This window comes from Pogona vitticeps, chromosome 1 (genome assembly GCF_051106095.1).
Source record: "Pogona vitticeps strain Pit_001003342236 chromosome 1, PviZW2.1, whole genome shotgun sequence".
In the NCBI taxonomy this organism is placed as follows: domain Eukaryota; kingdom Metazoa; phylum Chordata; class Lepidosauria; order Squamata; family Agamidae; genus Pogona; species Pogona vitticeps.
The window spans coordinates 29,388,065-29,408,971 of NC_135783.1; the positions used below are offsets into that span (position 1 = coordinate 29,388,065).

At 40.0% G+C, this 20,907-nt stretch overlaps 1 protein-coding gene across 1 annotated transcript in view; it reads right to left on the reverse strand.

The window, feature by feature from the left end:
- Window positions 1-229: 229 nt before the first annotated feature.
- Window positions 230-20,907, reverse strand: part of NSL1 (NSL1 component of MIS12 kinetochore complex) — a 32,356-nt gene continuing 11,678 nt past the window's right edge. The window contains exons 3-6 of the mRNA XM_020794639.3: window positions 13,788-13,918; window positions 12,060-12,114; window positions 3,845-3,912; window positions 230-2,591 (exon numbers count right to left, since the gene is read on the reverse strand). Coding sequence (XP_020650298.3) covers window positions 2,316-2,591; window positions 3,845-3,912; window positions 12,060-12,114; window positions 13,788-13,918 — 530 coding nt within the window. The 3' untranslated portion in view covers window positions 230-2,315. The remainder of the gene's footprint in view (window positions 2,592-3,844; window positions 3,913-12,059; window positions 12,115-13,787; window positions 13,919-20,907) is intronic.

The following is a 20,907-nucleotide window of genomic DNA, read 5'->3' on the forward strand; positions in this document are numbered from 1 at the left end:
TGTGGTGAGAAATTAGACTGTTTGTTACCTAAATAATGAAGTATAAAATAAACATTGGGCCTAAAGATCATTTTCTTGGGAATATTTGGGGGAATTAATCACACAAAGAAAACCATTAATTTTAATTTCTTAACAGCAGAGGCAAAAATAGGAGTAAATAACAGATACCAGAAAACAATTTAAGATACAAAAAAAAAATTCCCCACAATAAAAATAGAGAACACAGAAATTATGGTGAAAAATTGCCTCTTGTCAGTTTAATGAAGGATCTGGCTAATATTTTAATTGTCAAAGTTCTTACCAAATTACAATATGAAAAATAGAATACCATCTTCATTTAAATGCACCTGGGATCGAGTGGCCTATGTTAAATATATCTGTGAGGTGACAAATCAAAACTATCATGGGAGCAACTATAAATACAAATCCAGAGATCTGGTTTTGATGTAGAAAAATGTATTTTATACAGAAATATCCATTTTACAAAGGAGTAAAAATAAATGTACATATTGTATACAAATCTTATGCACTGATGGATATTTAAAATATTGCTTTAAAAGCAGAATGGGGAAAATGGCCATTGGCTACCCAAGCAAAACTAAACACAAAATAATTAACTCACTTCTCAGCATCCTTTTCTCATTTTCAAAAACAATGTTTTTTTCAATAAAAATCCAATTAATATAAAAGGAAAACAATGCATTGAGCTTGGAAAGATATAAATAGGTTTTACTCATACAGTCACGAAACATAAATGCTGTTCCCAAATTGTGAGAATTTCAAAACAGTCTTTACAGGGTGTGTGTTGGGTTATTGTTGTTGTTTAAGTGGAAAGCACAGGAGATTTAAGAGTGCATCTGTTGCAATTTTCATATTTACAAGTTCAGCAAGCATTATGTGGCAAGCAAGCACAGAAGTAGGAAGTACCAGTCTCAAAGCAATGCAAGTCCAGTAATCCCATAACAGTACTGCCTTTTTATAACTCTTCTTACATATATGCTTTTTGGGCAAGTCCATCTCTTGCCCACCCGTCCACTTTGCAGGTGCTTACAACTTAAGTATGTTTGAAAGTGGCTTTAAAAAAACATTGAACTGTTTCTAAAGAAAGGACCAACAATTACCTGAATGTATTCTAAAAGGAAGCCTAGAAGTCACTATCTCTTCACTTTTTTATAAGAACAAAGATGATTTTTTTTAAGGCAACTTCAACTGAAAAGCAGCAGAGTTCGGAATTCAGTGACAAGTGTGCTAGAGTTAGACCAATCTAATAAATATTTTCAATCTAGTACCAAGGCTAATAATCTGGAACTGGTGACATTATAAGATACACAGAAGTATCAATGTCATTAAAGAGCACAGTATTTAAAAGATGATAGCCATGGTAAATAGTAGACCGAGACAGGCACTGTGAGCCCAGTTTTAATTTTAAAATGACATACTATGCCAGCAAAGATATCCATAACTATTTCAAATGTAGCTACATATAATTCCAGCTGCTTGTCAGGACAATGCTAGATTCATTGATACTTGAAACATCTAAAAAATGATTTGGAATGAAGATATTGAGGGCAGGAGAAGAATTCTTAATTACCTAAAATTGCACTTACTGCTGTCCAAGTCTTTTCCCATTAGGGATCCTGAATGTTTGTACATCAAGTATGGGAGAAAAAAAATTATAGAATGAATCAGATGGCGTTGGAGGAGGCAAGCACACCTGCCACCCTCCACGCTGCAGCCTCCCTCCCAAGTCTGTTTCTAAATGCTTAGGGAAGCCTCCATCCTCAGATATTTCATTTCTATGGACACCGCACATGCAAATTCTTCTCATAATCCAGACAACTCTTTTACATGCACCCAAAGGGTTGAATGTTGGTAGCAGGACTTCTTGTTTTCTTCCTTCAAGCTGTAGATGCTATCTGCTACACATCTTCTGAAGCTCCTCAGGGTATGGTGGCAGCTAAGCAAGAACCTTGGTTATGCTGCTCCACAGCTCTCAGCATTGGGCATCTATTCTCTGAAGAATGGATGACTTAGAAATCCTTCTCTTCAGAAGCAACTCAAGCTTCCATTGCCGAAGAACTTGATGTATCATTGTGAAACTACAGCCTCCTCAGGTTTCAATGTCAAAGCTCAAATTTAATATGTGCATAAACACATGAAGATGCAGCAACAACCTTGACTGCTACCACATGAGATCTGTTTAGTTATCCAAATCTCAGAGTGTGCGTTTGTAACTAGTCTATCCTTACACGCTGTAGACAACTTCAAATAGAAAAAGAGAAAGCCGCATGACAGTCCTCCACAAGAAAAGCCTTTCATGTATCAAGACGAATTTTTCTTTGTTGAATTGGATAGCGTTTCTGTGGGGAACATGGCCGTCTCTTTATTTTTAGTAGAACAGAATTACTAGCTGCAGTTTGTGGGGGTATGACTTCCACTTGCGATGTGAGGTCTTTGACATCAGTTTTAGTCTCCTTTTTCCCTTCTGAGGCAGAAACAATCTGTTGGCGGACTTTGCACAGTTCCAACGTTGGTTGAAAAGACAAGGCCTTAGAGAACCCTTCTGCTCTTTCTATAAGGGATGATAGAGTCTTTGGATGGTGGAAAAGAAAATAATAGAAAAAGATGTTAAAAATGAAAGTTCTTTGGTTTTTTTCCAATGTAAACTGCATTACTTTATCTGTCTAAATGTCCAATATACTAAAATATTATTTTAAAGAAGAAGCCATTTTTGAATGTGAGTTACAGTGACACACTTAATAACATAAAGCTAGTGATTCTCTCATGACAGAGAGAGTCCCATGTGTTGCCTGTGGCTACCTTCTAGGTGAGCAATTTGCTCAACAGTCTACCACGGCAGCAATGAAGGATAAAACCCAACAAGTTAGGTTTCCCTTACTTTCTAGGTTAAATCTAGATGCAGAACATAGTAACTACAGAGGCTTATTCAGCAGAACAACTGGAACCTCCTCTAGTAAATTAATTTACAGATGCGTGAACACATATATGCAGTGTATGTACATGTTAGAGAAAGTACGGTCAAAATCCTCTGGTGCAGCTATGCAGACAGCATAATTTAGGGAGGCAAACTGTCCCAAGTTAAGAAATTACTGTAGACATTATCAGTCACACAACTCAATACCAACAAATAATATCTGTGTTTCATGGGCTGAAATCCTGTTGTGTAGTTCTGCATGCACAATAGTGATTATGTCAGCAGCAGCAGCAAATTGCCACTGATTAAAGGCTTCTTTTAAGGATTTCAGGGTTCATTCAACTTCACCACTTTGTGTATCAGTCATGGGCAACCCAAAATTTAGTCAGCACTGATTTGCCGCTGCTGATATCCTCACATTTGTGTACACAAAGCTGTGCAACAGGATTTCAGCCACTGTCTCAATGCATATACACTTCTCACTCAAATTTACACAATATATCAGTCTTACAACTCAGTTCACTCATGTCTAAAAAAAGTTATGCCTTTTTTAAACTAAAGTTGTCGATGTTATGCAAAAATTAAACGAACCATATTTCTTATTTCCTCTTTCTTTATTTGTATTAGAGAACTGCACAATTTAAAATTATGGACATATATGAAATATAGAAAAAATTAAAAACAAATTAAAATCCTTTTTCTAAGACTTCTGCTTTAGCAGCTGGCCCATGTCTGTGTATGAAAGGTAAGTTAAAATGCCTTTGTCTGATGTGAGCCAACTATGTACAGCCAAATGTTAGAACAGACCAGCTGAAATCCATGGGATATGAGTCCCATGAATTTCAGTTGTTCTCCTTTAAGTATGACTAGGAGCACATCCAACCCACTGTTTCATCTCATAGATCTCACCTTAAATGTATCTCCAACGTGCCTGGATGCAATTTTTGTTGAAAGGCTCAAGTCTGCCATATAAGAATCTGTAAAGAAACAGAATACTGTAAATTTCAAATCTTCTCTAAAAGAGTTTGTGAGAAAATCTAGTCACTCATGCAAAGTTTTTTAAAAAGCATGGGAAAGGAAATCAGTTAAAAATTTTTTAAAATTGGAAAAGAATCATAATTTTAGAGATTCTACTCCAAACATCAGTAAATTTCATCCAATCCATTGGCTGCAGTTCAAGACACAAAGTGATTATATTTGCATTGGCAGACAGGATACTACAGAAGACTGAAAAGATTCTGTACACATTTGATAGGAATTGGAGACTACAGTTGCCTCCCAATTAAAATCAAGACTACTGCCACATAATCACAAGTGCTGTTTCTGACAAGGGACTGGTTAGCTTTTTGTGTTGACACTTGTCTTTTTCAACAAGCAGACATTTTCTAACTCATAGACAAGACTCTTTTGCATAGTGGTGGGTTCCCACCCCTCCCAATTTGGAATTTGTAAGCTCATGTTGACTCTGTCAGCTCTCATAAACAAAAGTAAAACTGCATGTAGTTTTGGGTCAGGTCTAGTTTTCACTCATTACAATTTACAATGAAGTTCTTTCCTGTCAGTAGAATCTTTGCAAATAAAGGAAGTACCGGTAGATGCCAGAATAATAAAAATGGAAAACCCGCCTACTCTAATGTAAGAACTCTCTGTTAAGTCAAACTCAAAAGACAGGACATTTTAAGAAATTAAATACTTATGCTTAATGCATTTTAATGTGTTGGTACTGATACAGCAAAGAACATAGTATAAAGAATATAAACACCACAATAAACACACATTTATTTATGCCTGAACTGACAAAACTGTAATCAGGAAGGCATACTAGAAGCAAAGACATACTATTTACATAGATGTTTAACTATGTGAACCAGCAAGAAGCAAAAATGAACTTGATCAACATTGTGGCCAATTCATATAACATGTTTGCTACACAGGGACACAAGCAACTTCAAGAAGTTTAGGGTTCTGAATCTACACTTCAGACTACAATGTACCTCCAACAAGAAGTTTTGACAGAAAGCTCCAGATTGCTACAGTGAAGAAATGCTTCACAAATCCCCCATAAAGTCTGAGTATACAAAAAAAAGGGGGGGAGGGGGGGAGAGAAGCAGCAATCACTCAAGATGCTTGCCAGAGTGGCTAATCAAACATGGAAGCTTGCCACTGGGTTGGAGGATTGTGGGTTAGCTTGCATCATATGACCATCCTTGGTGAACCAATCAAGAGTTTTTCACTTCTTAATACATGATGTGAAAGAGAAATACAGTCCTGCCTTGTGAAACTTCTTCCTCTCTTTCTTCCACTTCTCTTAACTTCAGCTCCTGGAACTGCTTTTTAGAACAAAAACATAGTAAGCCCATGAAATGTTGACTCACTCAACCATTGTTTTCACAAAAACCAACCCCTTGATTCTCACTATCCCACTATATCCAAGTCTATGGTTATAGGGGATATATGGAACACCAGTTCTCCTGCTGACTGCTTGCTTGATCTTCCTCTGTTGTTCCCTTTTGGCAGACTGCCCAGCACAGAGTCAGAAAGATATGCCACCCCAGTGTTATGTGAACAGATATTCCTGTTGTCTCGCAACTCTCCAATTTTGCTTCAAATGATGAACCAGGCATGAGGGCCTGGCAGTGCTAGTAAAAAGCGTGCAAAACTGCCCATGTGGTTAGGGCCTATTTCTCAAGCATTTGTCCCACGGCTAATAAGGGGTCAGGTCAAACATAGAACAAGGCTCAGTGATACAACCTGAAATGAAGCACTCTGAAATGATTTCTCACAGTGATTTATACCAATCATCCAGACTTCACTACGGAGACTAAAGGCACTGTGTACATAACTAAATCTCACTTTACGGAAGAGCATTTTGGGTGAACCTGAATAAGTTATTCTCTATTAGCCTTTGTTTTCCACCTGTAAACTGGTACCAGGACTGATATGAACTGAAGACTGCAAGCACTTGTGATCTTCCCAAAGACACTGGACTTTCTTCATCTGATAAGACAACTGGACTATCTACACCAGGGGCCAGGGAACTTTTTTACCTTTTACCGCCCAAAAAAATTATATACGCCGACATTACCCCCTTGATTCGAAAGGAAGGAAATCATACATTATTTGAATTAAAAATATTATTGAATCTACACAGGCTGTGTAGCGAACTAGCAGGATGCACCAAATTTGATAAAGATGTGCACTATTTTTGCTGGAATACATTTCACTCCGGCCATGGTGTGGTATAGGGAGTAGTAAGGAGTCCAACGTGCCTAGCAAGTTGCATTACATTTTTGCTAGCTCGCAGAGGATTTAATCATCATCAGTGGCTGCCAGAGCGGTGCTAGCAATGACATGCTTGCTAGAGACAGTCAACACAGAATTGGGGGGGGGGGGGCTTTCCCTATCACTTTAATCATTCTATGTGTGGTGTGCAAAAAGGAACAAACCAGGCTAAATGTCATGTCACCCACCCTGGTGCCACAGGACCAGTATGCTTTTTTTATCATCATCAATGGAAAACTCAGCAGTGGCCAGAGGATTGGAAAAGATCAGTCCCCATCCCAATCCCAAAGAAGGGAAGTGCCAAAGAATGTTCCAACTACTGTACAATTGCACTCATTTCACACGCTAGCAAGGTTATGCTCAAAATCCTACAAGGTAGGCTTTAGCAGTATGTGGACCGAGAACTCCCAGAAGTACAAACTGAATTTTGAAGGGGCAGAAGAACTAGAGAACAAATTGCTAACATGCGCTGGATTATGGAGAAAGCCAGAGAGTTCCAGAAAAACATCTACTTCTGCTTCATTGACTATGCAAAAGCATGGCAGAAACTGAGGACTTAAAGAGCCTCTTAATGAGGGTGAAAGAGGAGAGCGCATAAAATGGTCTGAAGTTCAACATCAAAACAACTAAGATCATGGCCACTGGTCCCATCACCTCCTGGCAAATAGAAGGGGAAGATATGGAGGCAGTGACACATTTTACTTTCTTGGGCTCCATGATCAGTGCAGAGGCTGACAGCAGCCACGAAATTCAAAGACGCCTGCTTCTTGGGAGGAAAGCAATGATAAACTTAGACGGCACCTTAAAAAGCCTCCCTTCCTCCCCCTGCCTTAATTCAAGCTTTCTCTTTTGCTTGCCTGTTCTTTTTGATAGTTTTGAGACAGCCTCACTCACTCACTCACACACACACATCCAGCCTCCCTCCCTCCATTTTCTCCATACATTTTCTCCATACATTTAAATAAGGTTGATGAAGCCCTCAGTCTCTCACACCTTCCTTCCATCCTTCCCTCGTTAACTTGATCCTTTCCCTCCTCCTGCTTGCTTGCAGTCATTTCTGGAGGAAGCAGTCATTCAGAAGCCCCGGATTGATTGATTGCCCAGGGCTAATCCACAGCTGTAACCAATCAAGCAGGCTTATCTCCGATCTCTGAAAGAAGGGAGGATTTACAAGTGCCCTGCTGCAACCAATGAAGTAATAGGGAGAGGTGGCTTACAATTTGAGTTTTGAGGGTGGGGGTGGGAGGGTGGGGGTAACACTCTGCTCATTACCCCCAGGATTTTCACTTTTACCCCATTTGGGGTAATTTACCCCTGTTCCCCGACCACTGATCTAGACAGAGCAGTTTAGTACCTCAGTTTATGAATTTAATGCATAAACCGAGGTACAGGATGTTACATAAAGTGAAAAATTAATAAACCGAAACGCGGATTGTCATAGGAATAGGGGTGGCGCTACAAACCTCCAGGTACAATGCATACTGGGGAAACTCTCTTCGCAAATTGAGAAAAAACCCAAAAAAATGGTAAACCAAGGCATTATTTTCAACGGATTTCTGTTTGTATACTAAAAAATATGTAAACCTAATTAGGGGGCTCCTAATCCACACCTCAAAGCTCCCAAAAGTTTCAATAGGGCAAAAGGGAGTCCAAGGGAGTCCAAGGGACCCTTGGAACTTAAAGCAGGTCAGGGGCGAGAACAGAGAGCTTTTAATTAATGTAACTTAAACGTTTCCAGCATCCAATCCAAACTGTGTCAGGCACTAATGTGTACAACAGGATTTGATGAACATGCAAGTAGTTAAGAAGACTGTTACTTGTGAAAGGCAGTTGATATTTAATAGCTGCATTATCTGCATGGCTTCCAAACACAGGGAAATGAAAAAAGGAAATGAAAGGTAGTGAGTAATCTAAACTTCTTTGGTTTCTGTCTAGCATAGTTACTAAACAGGGATACCTGAAGATCAAAAACACTATGCAAATACACATATTCAACATAGCACATTAATCTGTGTGATAATTTGGTTAGCAATCTGTGTTTTTTCTCCACTTAGAAACACAGTTAATAAACACCCACTGTTGGTCACTGCCTGACAAACACTAAAAGGACAGAAACCTATCACTAAATCTGACAAAGCTTGCCATTTTAAATTTATTTACAATCTTCACAATATTCCTTCTGAACACACCTGATGAGTTATATCATTAAGTGCTACTGTTGAGAAATTGTGACTCAAGTTATTCACAGAGTCCATCACACCAGTAGGGTTTGCAGACATCTGAAGCATTACGTGAGACCAAAACCACAAATCCATTGCTATACAGGAAGCAGCAATTACTGCCTGAAATCCAGTTAAACTTTACACCTGTTCAACAAAGGATATGCTTAGCAGCCCCTCAATCACTAGGGGTGGGGATTGTTTGATTTCCTGGATTACAAATCTCATCATTCTCTGTTCTTTGAGTTCTCCCTGACAGATACCTTACAAACAGCTAAATGAGGCTCAAATGGGAGAAAGGCCTCAACTGGAAGGCTTTGAGACTTAGCTATGCCTAGCTCCACCAAACTTCTTGTTTAGAAAAAAGCACCCAGCTTGTATTGAGGCAGGCTCAGGAAGCTTGAGCGAGTTGGGCCTAGCTTCCAGCTTCCGGCCTTTCTCTCAAGCGAGCCACATTTAGCTGTCTATAAGGTGTCTTTCTATCAGGCAGAACTCCCAGAATGGAGAACAATAGGATTTGGGGTCTAAAAAAATCCAAAAACTCTATCCCTAAAACATACACATGTGGAAGAACAGACATTGCATCCTAAGAACTGCTAACCATGGAAAGGGAATGTCAGTTTAGCAAAAGTGCTCAAGCTCTGTTCAGTGTCTGTCATCTCTAGTTAAAAGGAGTAGGTAGCAGGAGACAGGAGAGATCTCTGTCTAAAATTCTGGGTGTGCTAATTGTGGAATTGTTGAACAAAAACTTTCATTATATTAAGAAGACACGAAACTTCAGGTAAATGGGACATGATGTCACGTTTTCCTATAATATCCTTCTCCTCCTATTCCTCCTCCATTATTCAAAACATTAAAAATGAAAATTAAACTTGTTTTGCAATACTTGTTATATGCTGTCAAGTTGCCTCTGACTTACGGCATCCCTATGAATGAGCAATCTCCAAAATGTCCTATCCTTTACTGCTCTGCTCAGCACTTATGAACTTAATTCTGAGGCTTCCTTTAAGGAGTCAGTCCATCTCATATTCGGTCTTCCTCTTTTCCTGCTACCCCCAACTTTTTCTAGCATTATTGGCTTTTTCAGAGAATCTTGCCTTTTCATGATGTTCCCAAAGTCACAATCTCAGTTTTGTCATGTTTGCCTCTCGAGATAGTTCAGGTTTGATTGGCTCTCAGGTCCACTTGTCTTCCTGGCAGCCCAGGATATCTGTAAATCTTTCCTCCAGTACCATATTTCAAATGAACCCCTCCCCTCCCCCCCCCGGTCAGTCTTCTTCACTCTCCAGCTTTCACACCCATCCATAGTGAATGAGGTGAATGGTCTTGGTCTTGAACTCCAATAGCACATCCTTACACTTGATGATCTTTTGTGATTCCTTCATTGCCACCCTTCTGAGTCTTAGTCTTGTTTTGTTTTCATGGGTGAAGTTTCCATTTGGACTGATGCTTGAACCAAGGTATACATACAACATTTCTATTTCTTCGCTGTCATGATTAAAATTGTGTACTTCTTCTGAAGTCATGATTTTTGTTTTAACATTCAACTACAGCCCTAATTAGGTAAATAGATAGTTCGCTTCCCAGAACTCTACACTTTCCTGCTTCATTTCTGGCCTCTAAACCACATTTTTCAACATTTAGTTCCGCTTTGTTCCCTACTTTTGCATTCCAATAACCTATGATTAGAAGCATGTCTTGTTTTTGTGTATGACCAATTTCCTCCTGGATGTTTGCATAAAAGTTTTCAATTTAATCTTCTTCAGCATCAGTAGTTGGTAGTATAGATTAGAAAGATGTTTGTTGATGATTTTTTCCATCAACTGATTGGTATTATTTGTTCATACAATACATTACAGTCCTAACTGCCTGCACTACATCTTGCCTCAGTATTTGCCCCATTTCTTCTGTCATTTCCAGTGTAAAACACTTCATAATTGTCTGATTGAATATGTCCCATTCCAATCTAGTTTAGTTCACTGACATCAAGCACTGGCAAGGTTTTCAGTTTACCCTGATACTTCTTACATTCCATGTTGCAATTGTATCTGTTGTGCACCACTGGACTTTCCTTTCATCTCTGTGCATTTCAGCCATTAGACATCCTTTTGGCTTTAATCTAGTTGTTTCATTAGCAACAGTACGATTTGTGCTTGCCCTCTGCTCTTCCCCCGTATCTGATTGAGCAGCTTCCAACCTGGGAGTTTCATCTTCCAGCACATCTCTAATTTAATTTTAGATGTTGTCATGATAGGGTTTTCAAGGTAAGAAAAGTTAAGCAATAGTTTACCATTGCCGCCTTCTGTGTACTACTAACCAAAGTTACTTTGAGTGTTACTACCATTGTCTGTGAAATATCATCTATCAGCGGTATCCTGTTACCACTGCTGCCCAGTGGCTGCCCTTCAGAAGTTTCTCCACCACATCACCATTGGAACTACCCACTGTCTTCTGCTGATATGGCTATTACTCTTTAACATGGTGGATGAATCTCAGTCTGTTGTCTCTCAGCTGTGAACCTGTCTTGGTTGGAGTCAAGGCTCATAATGGACTCTGCCCCCCTGATAGCATTGCTCACAACTTTTCTGACACATGCAAGGCATCCAAAGTTCCCTCCGCCAGCACAGGCTTTCCCAGGGAGTAGACTGGGCTGTGAGGGTTCAGTTTTTGGGGCTTCCCAAGGGTTCCAAAAAGGAGTCGACGCCTTTGGTTCTGGCTTTAACTGTGGTTTATTAACTTTAACAACTGGAACGTCAACATTAACAGGTGGTGGTTGCTTAGTCTCTCGCGCTGAGTCAAGCTCAGGTAAGGGTACTTCAGTATCGTTCATAACCGTTGCAACATGTTCAAGTCCCCAAGGCCCAACCGGGACCTCCTCCAACCCGGGGTTGTCATAACCTTGCAGAAAGGGATTCAACAATGGGAGGGTCTCTTCATCTCCCATCCACCCCCATGAGGGGTCTCCTTCACCTGGCGAGGCACTCCAGGGACCAGGTAACAGCCCATCTTCCTCTTCTACATGCCATGCTTGTTTGGCCGCCCTTTCCCTCTCACTTGCTTCCTTTGCTTCTCGCAGTTTCTTACGCCAGGCTTTGGCTTCCGTCTCTCCCCAATAGGAGGGCCTCTGCATCAGACCTCTCTTACGCCTCCTCTCAGCCTCCTCCTTAGGTACACGGACCTGCTCCCAGCGTCTGGTCCAAGGATCCTCGATCCACACCATTTCCCAACCACCCGGGATATATTCCCTGCCCACGGTTATATCCCCCAACCCCCCTTCCTCCTCCTTGAACTCCACCTTCTCTTTTCCCTCCAAATCTTCCTTATTTGGCTCAGCAGCCATTAACCCTTTAAATGTCTCTTCCAAGTCACTGGTATCCACCGCACAGGATACCACACCTTTTGGGGGGGTTTCCTCTAAGTTCAAGGTGTCGGTACCCTGGTCTTTCTTGCGACCCGGGGAAACAGGAGGGCTGGTCTGTGTCCTCTTTGAGGTTTTTAAGAGAGTCGGCTCCACCAGAAAGACCCGCCGAGGTTGGTCTTTCCCTTCACATGGGCCTTATAACAGTTACACTTTCTAGTTAGCTTTAAACTACATCGTTTCATTGTCCCAGAAAAGTAGTTACCTTGGGAAGGTTCTGCTTTTATCTCTTGAGAATTCATAACAGGTTGACAGCAGTCCTGCATAAATAAACACACATTTAAATCTCATCTTGGCTTTTAGGTTTGCATCAGAACAACATTTATTACTGACAATATCTGATTTTTGCATATACAATGAATAGGAATCTGGATTAACTAAGATAGGCCTAAAGTAAGTTTATCCAATAGCACTTTATATTCTAATAAGTGAAACATTGAAAATGCATATATTTTATTCTCTTATTCATCCAGATCACCTAAGTACAGATTTTTTTTTTTAAAAAAAACACCTTAAATTTTAATTTTCATATCAAATTTAATGGAAAGAAGAATACTTAAGCTGTTGCACAGTTTAGGACTTTATTATTTTAAAAGACTCTCAGAAGTTCACAGAAGACCAAATGGCCTAAGCATACAATGCAATAGGCATAGAGTTACTATGTTTCCAATGGTATCACTATACGGTGTTTCCTCAAAAATAAGACATATATTATTTTCTGCTCCAAAAAACGCATTAGGGCTTATTTTCAGGGGGTGGTTTTTTTTTCATGTACAACCATCTACATTTATTCAAATACAGTTGTGCCATTTTCTGGTTGCTGCACAATGGTGGAGGGCAGGCTTTCACTTAACTAGGGCTTATTTTTGGGGTAGGGCTTATATTACGAGCATCCTGAAAAATCATACTAAGGCTTATTTTCAGGTTAGGTCTTATTTTCGGGGAAACAGGGTAGTTCTGTTTTACACAGTTATGTGGCATGATTATTGATGTTGTGCTCTGGCCTCAAATCATAAGCTGGCAGGGAAATAACAGAGAATTTCATGTAACAATTATGTGCATAACTGAGAGAAGAGCAAGCCTCTGTAGCCTTGCACAAGCGGCACAGTCCCAGAGCAGCCCCAGAAGAAGGGAACTGTAGAGCACTTCTGAGTACTTGGCCTATTATTGCAGGAGAAGCAGCAGATCGGTTATAGCTGAACACTTTCATATTAAAAGAGTTGGCATTTGCCAAAGGAAACTTTCCTCCTCAAAGCACATAAATCCTCTTCCAGGAATTTATTCACCTAAGGAAAAGGTACTAGGAGGGACCTATGGGTACATAAGTAAAATAGGAAAACAATATTAACTGTTCCCCCTTTTCACTAGATATCTCTTCCATTTTACAGTTCTACTCCCTCCACAAAGCAAACAGCTTTTGCAAAAGGCACCCTTTTCTCAGATCCACAGATGAAAATTCATCTGTTTCAGATACAAATGGGGATCAGTGTTAATTTAAGACTTCTGAAAATGATTATATAGGTGTGCACAGTAATGTCAACCAGACCAGATGGGCGGGATATAAATCAAATAAATAAATAAATAAAATAAAATAATGCAACTCCCCAGCATCATGTCCATAGATAACAAGTCTTATTGTTCAAAAACACTGCACATTAATATAAGCAATATTTAAAACAATTTGGGAAAGCTGTTTAGCATTATTACTCCCACACTGCAGATGAGAAAGACTGAGTCTGAAAGCAACTTAAAAAATTCCTGGATGAGGCAAAATCTGAATGGTAATTCTTAGGTGAAAAATTGTACTAACAATTTAGTAGTGATACACTAGATCCCAGGCTGAGGCACCCAAAGCATATACTCACGAAGCTAAAAAGTCTAGTTTTCGTGTCTCCAAATTTTCCAGGGTGAAATGAGAATTAGGGTTACTCACCAACAGTTTCTGCTGTGCTTTAATGGCTCTGACGACCTGCACTTGCACTTCTCTGGGATACTGATTACGCTTGGAAGCCACGTCCACAATCAACTCATCGAGCTGATCTTCAAGGAGTTTGATGCCTGTATCTAAGTCATGTGAAAAATATTAACATTTAGTATATGAAAACTGAAAGTGTGAAGGTCTGTTTACAAGATCTGTATAACCAGTACATGCTTCATCGCAGAAAGCTCCTGAGCCAGATGGTCCCCAAGAAATATGCAGGTGAAGTACCCTCTCATTATTTAAACACAAATTATCAAGTAAAAACTAACAATGGAAAGGGGATTCACACGCTCCTTCATGACCAGGGATGAATGGATTCACAAAGGACCCATACTATGTCTCCATCGAGTGTGCAGTACTGGAAGAAGTGAGATGCAACTCAGAAAAGCCACTATTATTTAACTACCAGCTGGGGTGGGTTGAGAAACAAGCTCATGAGCAGTCAGCTTTTTACCCCACTTCATAGCTTGAAACAATGTCAACTTCTGGCCATAAAATATCCAAAAGTGAATGACAACAGAGTTTTTAATCTACTATTTACAAATCATAAGCAAGTGTGAAAATAATATGAGCCTGCAAATAATCACTATGACTATATTTAAGACTATATTACTAACTGTTCTTCCATTTAAAAAATGAATCATCTTGCTGATCTCTTGTTGAGATTTTGAACAATTTATATCTGCATTATCTAAGGAAATAGATTGCAAAGCATCTTCTACTTATCTCAAAAGATATAAAAACACAATGAACAAAAGACTAATATGTTTCTTATAACAAAAGATAGAATCCAATTCCACTAGTCAACAAAAGTTTATGAGAAACAGTTACCACCTTTTTAACATTCAAGGCTTTCTGGTGATTTCTGTTGCAACAGATTACAGTATCATGGGTACCTCTCTCTCAGTTACCACCACAGTGCTACAGGCAGTGGTGCATTTTGAGCAACCTCTACTGGACAAACATGAAAACACATTTGAATAATTCTTGGAAAAGGAGGGTGTCTCGCAAAAAGACTAAGAACATAGCATCCAAATATAACAATTCATAAGGGAACCTGGCAGTTTTTTGTACACAGTTTTTTGTACAAAGCACAAGCTTCGGAATCAGAATGCATCTTTTGATATTTAGGTGGCAGTCACTATATTTTAATGATGTTTTAAGCCCTAATTCTTGTTTAATTATTACTTCTTTATTATGTTTACATGCTTGTTTTAAGCACATCAAACTGCCTTGAATTCCTTATATAAGGAGAAAGGCAGTACCTGTATATAAATGAATGGATGGATGAATAAAATATGTAGCCTTTTCTGCATATGCTCACATTGCTTCAAGCTTTTTCTGAATAAAATGGTATTTTAAATACATTACTGTACATTTACCTTTTCATCTCAACCTATGTGTCTCCACGTCTAATCCTTTTAAAAAAATTCATTACATTAACTGCTACAAAACCCCCAGAAAGCCCATTATATGTACTGTATATTTTCTACATTTGAGAAAAAGAGACAAGAGTCTGATAAAGGATACCCATCTCTATTTTTTTACACACTGGATTTATACAAAATATAGCCATGCATGATGTTTTTAAGCCCTTATTCTTGTTTAATTTTTACTTCTTTATTATGTTTACATGCTTGTTTTTAAGCACACAAAACTGCTTTGAATCTTTTATATAATGAGATTCACTACAGTGGAATAAATATATTGTGACAGAAAGAAGCTAAAATGTTCATTACTTACAAATCACAAAAATTAAATGCTACTAATCCAGGGCAATATGTATTTTTTATCTATCAAAGACTACTTTTAATCACAAGCACATTCATTCTAATTTAAAGCCACTGAAAAGCTACCATGAACACCAGGAAGCTTTGGACTCATGTGGCCCTATTCTTCCCTCTTAACTCTTGTACAGCTATAAGGAGGAGACCAGAAGCATCTGCTAGGAGATGAATGGAAATGTTTGCTTCTGTTTTAGATAGAATTCTTCATTATGTTCAAACCCAGGAGAACTCTTGAATAGTTCAAATTATAGTTTGTTAACAAGCTTGAAGCACACATCATGATCTGATTAAATTAAACACTGACTTTAACAGAGTGAGAAACTCTGCTTAATGCAGACATGGGAGCAAAAGCTTCCTACTGCCCCCTTATGGCCAATCCTGAAGAGAAGACGAGACCATATAGTATTAGTTCACAACTTATTGAAATTCATGCCTGCAATAATAAACTACAGCTTAGTGTTAGGACCAAAGACAAATCACTCATCTCATGCTGCATGATTATAGAGATTATAATTAAGTTAGGTCTGGGCCAGATCGTGCCTACACTTATATTATTTTAGATTAGGATTAATGAAAACTGAAATATGTTAATCTTTTCACAAAAACGTATTGCTATTAAAAGTACAGAGATCATACAAAGAATACATGTATACTATTTTCCTGGAGGTCTATCCAAGTTTTGATTCCAGAATAAAATGTCAAACCATTCATCTTATAATATGTGACTCTGTGAAAGCTGTAAATTATATAAAGAAGGGATTTATGATACTTAACCAAGAGTTTAAATGCCAACTTCCACTGGTCAAAGTATTCCAAGACAGTTTGAGGACAGTTGGTAGGAGACTCCTGATATATCCTCTACCAGGGGGAAGTGAAACCAACTTGGAGGATATATGAGGGGTCTCCTACCAACTCTCATCATACTGAAGATGCTACTTGGATGAGTAGCAAATCATTTCAACCTAATAAGAAAGAAGTCTAGTTACAAGTTATAAGAAAATATGTGTGTGTGTGTGTTTAGTCGTTTAGTCGTGTCCGACTCTTCGTGACCCCATGGACCAGAGCACGCCAGGCCCTTCTGTCTTCTACTGCCTCCCAGAGTTGTGTCAGGTTCATGTTGGTTGCTTCGCAGACACTGTCCAGCCATCTCATCCTCGGTCGTCCCCTTCTCCTCTTGCCATCACACCTTCCTAACATCAAGGTTTTTTCCAAGGACTCTTTTCTTCTCATGAGATGGCCAAAGTACTGGAGCCTCAGCTTCAGGATCTGTCCTTCCAGTGAGCACTCAGGGTTGATTTCCTTTAGTATTGATAGGTTTGTTCTCCTTGCAGTCCAGGGGATTCTCAAGAGTCTCCTCCAGCACCACAATTCAAAGGCATCAATTCTTCGGCGGTCTGCTTTCTTTATGGTCCAGCTCTCACTTCCATACATCACGACAGGAAGAACCATAGCTTTGACTATTCGGACTTTTGTCGGCAAGGTGATGTCTCTGCTTTTCAAGATGCTGTCAAGATTTGTCATCGCTTTCCTCCCAAGAAGAAGGTGTCTTTTAATTTCAGGGCACCTGTCTCCATCTGCAGTGATCATGGAGCCCAGGAAGATAAAATTTGACACTGCCTCCATATCTTCCCCTTCTATTTCCCAGGAGGTGATGGGACCAGTGGCCATGATCTTAGTTTTTTTGATGTTGAGTTTCAGACCGTTTTTTGCACTCTCCTCTTTCACTCTCATTACAAGGTTCTTTAATTCCTCCTCACTTTCTGCCATCAGAGTGGTATCATCTGCATATCGGAGGTTGTTGATATTTCTTCCGGCAATCTTAATTCCGGCTTGGGTTTCTTCCAGTCCAGCCTTCCGCATGATGTATTCTGCATATAAGTTAAATAAGCTGGGGGACAATATGCAGCCTTGCCGTACTCCTTTCCCAATTTTGAACCACTCAGTTGTTCCATGACCAGTTCTAACTGTTGCTTCCTGTCCCACATATAGGTTTCTCAGGAGACAGATAAAGTGGTCAGGCACTCCCATTTCTTTAAGAACTTGCCATAGTTTGCTGTGGTCCACACAGTCAAAGGCTTTTGCATAGTCAATGAAGCAGAAGTAGATATTTTTCTGGAACTCTCTGGCTTTCTCCATAATCCAGCGCAAGTTAGCAATTTGGTCTTGAGTTCCTCTGCCTCTTCGGAATCCAGCTTGTACTTCTGGGAGTTCTCGGTCCACATACTGCTGAAGCCTACCTTGCAGGATTTTGAGCATAACCTTGCTAGCGTGCGAAATGAGTGCAATTGTACGGTAGTTGGAGCATTCTTTGGCACTGCCTTTCTTTGGGATTGGGATGTAGACTGATCTTTTCCAATCCTCTGGCCACTGTTGAGTTTTCCAAACTTGCTGGCATATTGAATGTAGCACCTTAACAGCATCATCTTTCAAGATTTTAAATAGTTCAACTGGAATGCCATCACCTCCACTGGCCTTGTTGTTAGCCAGGCTTTCTAAGGCCCACTTGACTTCGCTCTCCAGGATGTCTGGCTCAAGGTCAGCAACGACATTGTCTGGGTTGTCCGGGATATCCAAATCTTTCTGATATAATTCCTCTGTGTATTCTTGCCACCTCTTCTTGACATCTTCTGCTTCTGTTAGGTCCCTCCCATTTTTGTCTTTTATCATGTTCATCTTTGCGCAAAATGTTCCTCTAATATCTCCAATTTTCCTGAACAGATCTCTGGTCCTTCCTTTTCTGTTATCTTCCTCTATTTCTTTGCATTGTTCATTTAAGAAGGCCCTCTTGTCTCTCCTTGCTATTCTCTGGAAGTCTGCATTCAATTTTCTGTAACTTTCCCTCTCTCCCTTGCATTTTGCTTCCCTTCTCCTCTCTGCTGTTTCTAAGGCCTCATTGGACAGCCACTTTGCTTTCTTGCATTTCCTTTTCTTTGGGATGGTTTTTGTTGCTGCCTCCTGGACAATGTTACGAGCCTCTATCCAAAGTTCTTCAGGCACTCTGTCCACCAAATCTAGTTCCTTAAATCTGTTCTTTACTTCCACTGTGTATTCATAGGGGATTTGGTTTAGATTATACCTGAGTGGCCCAGTGGTTTTTCCTACTCTCTTCAGTCTAAGCTTGAATTTTGCTATGAGAAGCTGATGATCAGAACCGCAGTCAGCTCCAGGTCTTGTTTTTGCTGACTGTATAGAGCTTCTCCATCTTTGGCTGCAGAGAATATAATCAATCTGATTTCGATATTGCCCATCTGGTGATTTCCATGTGTAGAGTCGCCTCTTGTGTTGTTGGAAAAGAGTGTTTGTGATGACCAGCTTATTCTCTTGACAAAACTCTATTAGCCTTTGTCCTGCTTCGTTCTGAACTCCAAGGCCAAACTTCCCTGTTGTTCCTTTTATCTCTTGGCTCCCTACTTTAGCATTCCAGTCCCCTAGAATGAGAAGAACATCTTTCTTTGGTGTCAGTTCTAGAAGGTGTTGTAGATCTTCATAGAATTGTTCAATTTCAGTCTCCTCAGCAATGCTGGTTGGTGCATAAACTTGGATTATTGTGATGTTAAATGGTCTGCCTTGGATTCGTATTGACATCATTCTATCATTTTTGAGATTGTATCCCATTACAGCTTTTCCCACTCTTTTGTTGACTATGAGGGCCACTCCATTCCTTCTACGGAATTCTTGCCCACAGTAGTAGATATGATAATCATCTGAGCTGAATTCGCCCATTCCTGTCCATTTTAGTTCACTGATGCCCAGGATGTCGATGTTTATTCTTGCCATCTCCTGTTTGACCACCTCCAGCTTCCCAAGGTTCATAGATCTTACATTCCAGGTTCCTATGCAGTATTTTTCTTTACAGCATTGGACTTTCCTTTCACTTCCAGACACGTCCACAGCTGAGCGTCCTTTCGGCTTTGGCCCAACCACTTCATTAGCTCTGGAGCTACTTGTACTTGTCCTCCGCTCTTCCCCAGTAGCATGTTGGACCCCTTCCGACCTGAGGGGCCCATCTTCCAGCGTCATATCTTTTAGCCTTTTGTTTCTGATCATGGGGCGTTCTTGGCAAAGATACTGGAGTGGCTTGCCATTTCCTACTCCAGGTGGATTGCGTTTAGTCGGAACTCTCCACTATGTCCTGTCCGTCTTGGGTGTCCCTGCACGGCATAGCCCATAGCTTCTCTGAGTTACTCAAGCCCCTTCGCCACGACAAGGCAGCAATCCATGAAGGAGATAAGAAAATATGCTAACTAGAAAAGCAGAGGAAGGCCACACTGCCAACCCAAACCACCAAGGCCACACCCTAGCCCTGGCTGCCACAGAATTTCAACAGGGGAACAGGAACCCCCTTGCACTTACATTTTAGGACATTACATATAGAGTGTGCAAACTTTGTTTTTCAGGGAAGTAGGGAAGGACGTTGTTTCCATGCTGTTTAAAATCAACAACACAGACCCAGAGTCTCCCTAGAAAAAACGAACAGTAAGCCACTTCTGAGTAGTCTGTACCTAGCAAACCCTGCAAAGTGTCACTATAAATCAGTTCCTCCTTGACAGGGGCTGGACTTGATGATCCGCAGGATTCCATCCAGATCAGAAGTTCTAAAATAATGATGATATTACTATAGAACTGTGTTGAGGGCATGTAATTACAGTAGGACCCCATATCCACTGGATCAATATCCACTGATTCAGTAAACCACGGTCTGGAAATATTAAATATTTTAAAGGAAAATACCTAGATTTAGGAGTAATCAAATGTAGCTATCAGAACTAGTCACTAAATGGAACCAGACACTACACACTATAGGCAAGGCAGCTTCCTTCCAGAGCAGCGTTGTGGTAAAACTGAGAGCTGGGTTGGCTGGCGAGGCTGGAGGGAGAGTGCAAGCCAAACTGCCTCCTGAGAGAGATTTCCCACCTTCCGCCCCTTCCTGCCTTCCAGCCAGCTCCTTCCTCAAGACTCCTCAGCAAACAAGAAAATGATTTTTTAATTGTCTTTGAAGAAGAAATGCCGCAGAGCCATTGAGATTGTCACCTTCAGTCTTCAGCAGGTTAGTAACGGAGAGAAGACTTCAGCTTGGCTTTTATAAAGATCCCATAAAGATAAAAATTATGGGTACTGGGTGCTACAAATGGTTATAGTGTTTGCTATGAACCACGTTTTTCACCATCCACGGGGGTGGGACTGGAACGGGGGTCCTACTGTATTATAATAAAACTTTATTCATCAATAGTTTTACATGGTCACGAAAACTAACAGAAATTTTCAGGACTATTTTCTGTCAATGT